At 39.3% G+C, this 7,699-nt stretch overlaps 1 protein-coding gene across 1 annotated transcript; it reads right to left on the bottom strand.

The window, feature by feature from the left end:
• Positions 1-2,936: 2,936 nt before the first annotated feature.
• INS (insulin) lies at positions 2,937-6,819 on the bottom strand. Its single transcript, XM_075836965.1, has 3 exons — positions 6,746-6,819; positions 6,063-6,272; positions 2,937-3,150 (listed from the first exon to the last, which is right to left on the bottom strand). Exons 2-3 carry the CDS (start codon positions 6,244-6,246, stop codon positions 3,014-3,016), a joined length of 321 nt encoding a protein of 106 aa, XP_075693080.1. The 5' UTR covers positions 6,247-6,272; positions 6,746-6,819; the 3' UTR covers positions 2,937-3,013.
• Between the last annotated feature and the right edge of the window lie 880 nt (positions 6,820-7,699).

The raw sequence follows: 7,699 nt of genomic DNA, 5'->3' as shown, positions 1-7,699 counted from the left end.
TCAACTATCCTGCATATCTCCCCATCTCATCCCTATAGGACCACCCTATCTATACATATTGTCCACTCCTCTCAGTACTCTACACGGCTCCCCTTAAGATAAACAATAGCATAGATCTGAATGCAGAACGTGAAAGAATGAGAGCGTGCAACAAAGAAATGTCTAAAAGGCAAGCAGTATTATCAACTAGATGTATCCTGCAGTGTGCAATCCAAACCAATACTTCTCTATGTACAATACCGGTAAACACCAACCTGGATACAATAGGGGTAAACACTGCTGTCTACACAAGACGGGCAAATACTGGTCTTCATAACAAACAAATAGGACATTAGGTGGAGAACAATAGCAATAGTAAGACAAGAGTTCAAAGAGAACATTAGGTACTAACTGGAAAGCGGGCTAATTTCATATGTGTATCCCACATTCATTTGATACCAATACATAAAGTATTATCTAAATATTTAGCATGTTTTTAAACAATAGAAAAAAAATCAAACACTGTATAAAAAAGGCCCATACAAAAACCGACATTATTATAAATAAAATAAGGAAAAGAAAAGATAAACTAATCCTGTCCAGGGTTACAACAAACAAATAATGTAGAAAAAGGATACACAACACCTGTATTCTTATGTAAGTAGTCAAGGGACTTCTAAGATTTTTTTTTTCAAAGGTGTAATTAATAAATTAAATCCAAGGTCCCTCTATCTGGTTCAAATGGGTTCTACGTATTAAAAGGACAACTTTAACCAAATCGGTGAACCCACAATCACTCTTGTAGAGCCCCGTTCTGAATATGGGTACAGTGCACCATAGACTATTACTAAATCCCTACAAATTTGGGTAACATGATCACTCGTAGTTGAAATCTGAACTTTCTAATGTAGATAGGATATTAGATTTATTATGTTCATATAAAATTGGCTCCAGTTTGGGTGTCTGATATACTGTACTGTAGGCAATTCAAAATGGCAGACTTGTTGGGATAGAGACCTCACCTATCTGCATTATCTGTACAACATAAGGTCAGTTTTGGACACCCTACGCTCTGCCGTCTCCCCCTTGCCACCTTTTCCAGCTTCGTTCAGGTGCATGTGTCCATGCTGCGGTTACCTGTGTATGTAACATGCAATACTATATAATATATACTTTTTCTGCAAGTACAATAATGTTTGCTTAGTCTCCAACACGACCCCACATCTGCAGCAAATCATTCCGACACCCAGACGTTTATTAGATCTGCATCAGTTTGATCCACTGCTCAGTGTACTCCAGCTGCAGCATATCCCTCATTTGTCCAACCTCTGCAGCAGAGCATCACCCCATTAACCAGACTTTTTACATAAAGTTACAAAATGCTTCCCCATAAAACTATTCTTTCAACTCACACAACTTTTTGTTATTAATCAGTTCCTTACCCCTGAACAGATCGTTGTTTTATTAATCACCTTCCTATCTCAAGCTGTAGCTCAATTATTTGTCACGGATCTGCAGAACATTTACCCTTAGCTAATTCCCTATAAGTGCCTTGCAGAGCGTTAATATTTTAACCCCTTTCTATCAATTGAAGAGTATTGCTCCCCTAACCTTTCAACCTCTCTCCCCTCCTTCAGTACCAGAGACAAAGCACAGAGCTCCCAGCTGCCTCAGAGCAGGAAGCCCCCCTTCTCGCAGAGAGAGGGGGCCATCAGACTGGGGCGTTCAGTCTCAGGGCTTTCCGAGGGGCTCGAGGTTTGCTTTCTGGAATTAAGCCAAACAGGGGGTCAGCTCAGGATAAGAACGCGGGGGGCGGAGAGGGATAGGGGGGATTGGGGGTCTGGGGGTAGGCAACAGCGAGTGGCTTTCAGCCAACAGCCATGACGCCCCCTCCCCTTCCAGCTATAACTTCTTCTTTAATAGAAAGCAGCACTGCTTCTCTTACAATGGGATATAAGGTCTTTTGGCTTTGTCTACCCCCGTGTCCCCTTATACACCCCTTCGAAAATCCCTGAGATTGCATACCCTGTTTCACCTCCAATTTAACCTCTCCTCTGCCATGGCAGCCTGATTTGCTGAATGATGTGTTTACCATTCTATACGATACTTTAATTGTGGTTTTGGCCTGAAAAATGTAAAGTAGCTACGAGGTGGATTTTTCTTTTGTTGCTGGTACACAATGTATTTTTCCCTCTCTTGTTTCCTGTTGGTTGGATGTAAAACCGCCAGCTAATCACAGCAGCTGGGAGCCGATGACAGGCCCCGAGCATATAAATCCTGACTTAATGTATTTATAAATCAAACTTATTATACACACAGTAGCGCAGTTAAATAATACCAGAAGTGCTTTATCTCTTCCATTTATTTGTATGCAGCCAGCCAGAGAGGATGGATAGGTACAGGACACTTACATTATCAAAAGAGGCTTTGTATAACATCAAGGCATTTCACCCCATTCAATGTCAGAAAAGCGCAGGGTTAACGAAATTCTCCTCACAATTTCTTCCACTTGTTCACTGTCACCCCGTCCTACACTCGGTTAGTTTCGGGAGACTTGATACCCTTGCATGAACCCACTCTTTTTGTTATCCTTTGCCACCTGTCCTTCAGTATTCCACTTGTGTCTATTTGCCGTCAATAGAAAATAAAGCTTTTCGACTCGGGACAATACTAATATGCTGAATATTAATATCTTAATCCCAAATTGATGGATTCAAATATTAAAAGAATAGCAAAAAGACACAATAGAAATGTCAGGGCAGTAGAGGGTGAATATATATATATATATATCTATATATACGGTATATATATGTGTGTGTGTGTGTGTGTGTGCGTGTGTGTGTGTGTGCGTGTGTGTATGTGTATATATATATATATATATATATATATATATATATACACATACACACATATATATATACACACATATATATTTAGATGATGTATATACAGTTTAATGTGGTAATATTACATAGCTGATCTGATATTAAGAAATCATTTATGTAAGTGCCCAAGTAACAGTCCCGACGGCCCCTCAGTTGCAGTAGTTCTCAAGTTCATACAATGAGCAGGTACTATGGCAGCACTGTTCCACAATGCCTCTCTTCCTCATCTGATAGTCCTGTGACTGGAGCTGCATCCCCTCCAGATCGCCACCTTGGGGTCCATTCACTGTAGAAAGAGAATAATAAAGAAATGCATTGTAAATTATTTTATTAGACTGGCTACTGGCCTCACAAAATGTCCTGACACCTCCATCAAGAAATGTAATGTAATACTATGATACCACCATGGTTATACTCAGCGTCGGACTGGGGTTCCATGGGCCCACCAGGGGAAATTATTCTGAGGGCCCACCCTTCATCTATAAACAACATGTACATGTCCACTTTTCATTTCACCATAGTTCTTGTTGTTATCATTGTACACACAGGACAAATAAGTTCTAATAGGTAATTTGTGAATCATCCCAGAAGAAATAGACTCTAGTGCCAAATGATTGGCTCCAAAGAACTCCAAATGAAGATGTCTTGTGCTGGATCTTTAAGGCCCATTATTGTGTAGTGGAGGTGAATTTGTCATTTACCACATTATGTTGTGATTGTTATAACTCAATCATTTTACCTGTAGACCTATGGATCACATGTAGTGATCCCATTGACTTAGAATGTGTCTGACAGGTTTCTGTTGGGTTTCCTTTTTTATGGCAAGAATAACGCTGCGGACTAGGCTATTGGTGTTATATATTTTTTTAATTTAATGGAACCCAGCACTAGTAAGAACTGAGCCATAGACTGTCAGATTATGGTACACACTATGACTTGTGCTAGTACATAAGAAAAAGGTTAACTCAATATAAATATAAAAAATTTATGTGGATGAAGAGAATGTGAAGAATAAAGAGAAGAGTTTTTGGCCAGCAAGGTATACAATCAGTTATTTATTTTGAGGGTTATATAAAAAAAAAATCATAGCAATTGGATCAATAAAATTTTGCAATATATATATATATATCACACACAAACACAAAAGTGCCAATATGGTAGCAGGGCTGTATGAATTATATTACTTTATTTTATAACTGACACGGGAAAAGACAACGGGCAGATTTACTACTGTATCTGGGTCTAAAATGTGTCAAAAATGTGCCAAATTTTGGTGCAAATTGGCACAATTTGGTGCAATTTTGATGATTGCAGCTCACTGGACACTTTTTAAAAGTGGCTTGAAAAGGCGGCGTGGTTTACCTGGAAAGGGACAAGGCTTACTAAAGTGGACATGGCTTAAAATGTGTGAGTAATAAATGTGCAAAAAAACTGGAACAAATATCTGGCGCAAAATAAGCCAAATCAAAGATAATATAGGGAAGAAAAAAATGTCTAACAGGTCATGCAAGATTGTCAAAAATTATCATACAGAATGTTCCTCTGTGATAAATTTGGCAATTTGTGAATGCCTGATCTAAGTTTATACTGTCTAACTATTAGACAGTATAAGTAAGTGTGGGCCGATGACTGTGCTAGAGCTATATAGTAGCATAGATATCAGATCATCTTAGTCTCAATGGATATTCCTATAATTTCTTAAACTAAAGGTATAAATAGAACATTCAGACATTCAGTCTAGGTGCCCTACCACCCACAAAGCACCATTTAGTGAATACGATGCCTCTGCTTTAGTTGGCGGCCGTTTTGGCTTCCTTAGATGTGACTGCCATCATCCACCCAGGAGTACGTGATTTAAATTATTCTCTTTGGTGTGTATGGAACAAGCATTTATTTGGGTATTCCCATCTGAAGCATTCATGGCATATTTGCTATAAATACCTGATAGGTGAGAGACCAAGGATCCCTTAATTATTGTTTTCTGATGCAAAGCGTTCATAAGCTGTGTAACTGCTATAGCCGTTCATGGAGAGAGATGAGCACAAGTGTAGCCACCTCGCCATTATAGCTGATGCATGTGATCAGTCTTAGGGCTCTGGGACCTGTGTGGTGCTTAGGGGGGCGCAATTGGACCTGATGGCCTCACATTTGGGGCCCAAACTTATAAAAGGCAGCTGCACAGGTTGCCACTACATAACCTAGTTTATTAATTTAACGGTTTAAGGCTTTGTTCAAACTTTTTCCTTTACTTTTAGCGCATACACCATGTAAATCTCTCTTATGTAAACCTATGATATACAATTGTATGACTTGTCCTCATAGTTATGGATGGCTGCTGTATATCTGCATACAGGGGGAGAGGCGGGGGTAAAGCTCCACTTAATATTTGAATCACTCCTATTAGATAAAGGGCACAATATTTTTGTGCCATTTTGGCTAAGAGGAAACAGACGTCCCTGTAATATGCTGCTCTTACCTAGGGCATCATATTGAGGTGACAGATCAGCTTTTAGATGCTGTACAATTTACTCAAATTTAAAACAATGCTTTATGGACATAAGGGTATTTATAGTTTACAGACAAATTAAGTTTTTGCGTACATTATGGTGTTTTCTGTTTATCAACATAATAACATTTGATAGGAAAAAAATCTTATAAGGGTAATGTAGTCAAACACTTTACTGATATTGCACAGATACAAGTGAGAAAATCACCTTGGTAAAGTTTGTGACCTTGCACCCCCACTGATAAAAATTCATTCACGCAGGAAAAAATATTGAGTGTTTCTGGTGAACAAAGGCACTTAAAGGGGCTGTCAAGTTTAGAAAACCCATTATCATATACCCTATTAGAGCCTTCCATATTAGGGTTATTAGAGGGGGGGGGGGCTCTGTTCAGGATTATCATCTATTGGCCAGGGTGGAGAGCGGTTACAAAAGGCATCTCTTGCTCTAGAGCATCTGTCCTGTCCTGCATTACACAAACAACCCATTGATATGAATGGGCACTGTGTAATACTTAATGTCCCCTGTGGTAGCACTGCAGAGAAATTGAACACTTACTGCCAGGTTTCCCCACATATTACAGCTAATTACTGGAGGTCCCTTGAGGGGGACACTTTGTGATCAGCTTATCATCAAAAACATCATGTGTCTATTATTACAATATCTGAATTCTTAAATTATGCTCACATCTTACCTAATGGTTGTTCAAGGTCTCTTCTGACCTTAGGATAGTAGTAGAAACCTCTTTCTCCACAGACCAAGTACAAGGCTTCTACAAGGTGAGGTCCACACAGGTGTTGGTTGGCTAAGGCTTGGGTGGTGGGTGTAAATAGGATGAGAAGAATTGCCAGAGGGAGACACTGAATCCACAAGGCCATGATGAAATAAGAAATGGAGAGTGGAGCTGTGGATACAAAAGTGATTGAACATTGAACAACGAAATTAAAATATTGGAGAACATAATGAAAAACAGGAAAAGCTAATGGTGTCAACCCATGGATGAAAGGCATGGAAATATGGTTGAGATAAGGTGAAACAGATCAGAAGATAACACAATTTAAAATAAAGAACTGAACTATTCCGCCTATTATTATTTGTAGACTTCACAATGTAGTATTATCAAGTTCTGTATGTAGTTTAGTTATTGGCTTTTTATGCTGGAACAACCATATGTTTTATGACTATACCTACACCCATACCTATATCTGCTGTATATATTGTCATACAGTAAGCACTATAGATTAGTAGGACTGATGGTTAGAAATCAATAATGGGTAAACGGACCCAAGTAGTGCTAAATTCTTCGTCTTGTTTAGCTCTACATGCAACTCATAACTCTAAACATCCAAACTCTATCCCCAAAGACATGAAACTTACCTGGACACGTGTTAGAGAAGGACCAAGTGGGTTCTGGTGTAAAGGGGAGATGGCAGGTGTGAGTGTGATCTTCCTGCTCCTGCATACCTATTTTATACATCACAAAGCACCTTAGGTAAGCACCTTGCCAAATTCTGCCGGCTCATTAGCTGTTCCTCCCACAATAGTGAACAGTTACCTATTAAACTTGCAGGTCCTCTGAACATAAGGATCGATGATTTAACTTCTCAGCATCATCACTTTTTTTGTTGATGACATGACCACCTGCCACATTATTCCTGGAGAATAAATGCACATGAAAGTAGAACAAAAATATCTGCAGTCACTTCATTCTCCAACCATTTTTAAAATGGATGTATGACACACACACACACACACACACACGTTTTTTCTCGGTTTAAAAACTGATAGGCCTAATGCTCACGACTGTGGTAATTTTGCGGTCCGCAAAACCACGAATCCATTGTGTGTATTTGCATCCGTGTGTCACCAATATTCATGGATCAGCAAAAAAAAAAAAAAAGAAAGACTGGAATTGATGTCACCAGTTTGTTCCAACCCCCTGAGGGGTTCCCATGATTCACAAATACAGATAGTAAAATGACATGTCCTGAGTTTTTGCGGCCCGGATTCATGGCCCGGACTTTGCGGATAGCATGCTGATCCATTAATTTATTTTGGTCCATGCACACATCAGTTTTTTTGCAGATCTGTTGTTCATGTTCTATACATGTCCGTTTTTGAGGACCCGTGTTACCATTTATGTTAAGGGTTCGCAAAAATAATGGACTGCACACTGAGGCCATTCATGTGCTCTCCACATTTTGCAGATACGTTGCTATGAAACGCCTGAGAATTCCGATCATATGACCTTCCTAAGGGTGCGGACCGCAAAATGAATGACACATGGAAACAACACGGGCATAATATACGGACATACAAAACAGTTTCGGA

This window comes from Rhinoderma darwinii, chromosome 9, assembly GCF_050947455.1.
Source record: "Rhinoderma darwinii isolate aRhiDar2 chromosome 9, aRhiDar2.hap1, whole genome shotgun sequence".
Classification (NCBI taxonomy): domain Eukaryota; kingdom Metazoa; phylum Chordata; class Amphibia; order Anura; family Rhinodermatidae; genus Rhinoderma; species Rhinoderma darwinii.
Note: the sequence above shows the minus strand (reverse complement) of the source record. Positions and strands in the feature narration are given on the sequence as shown.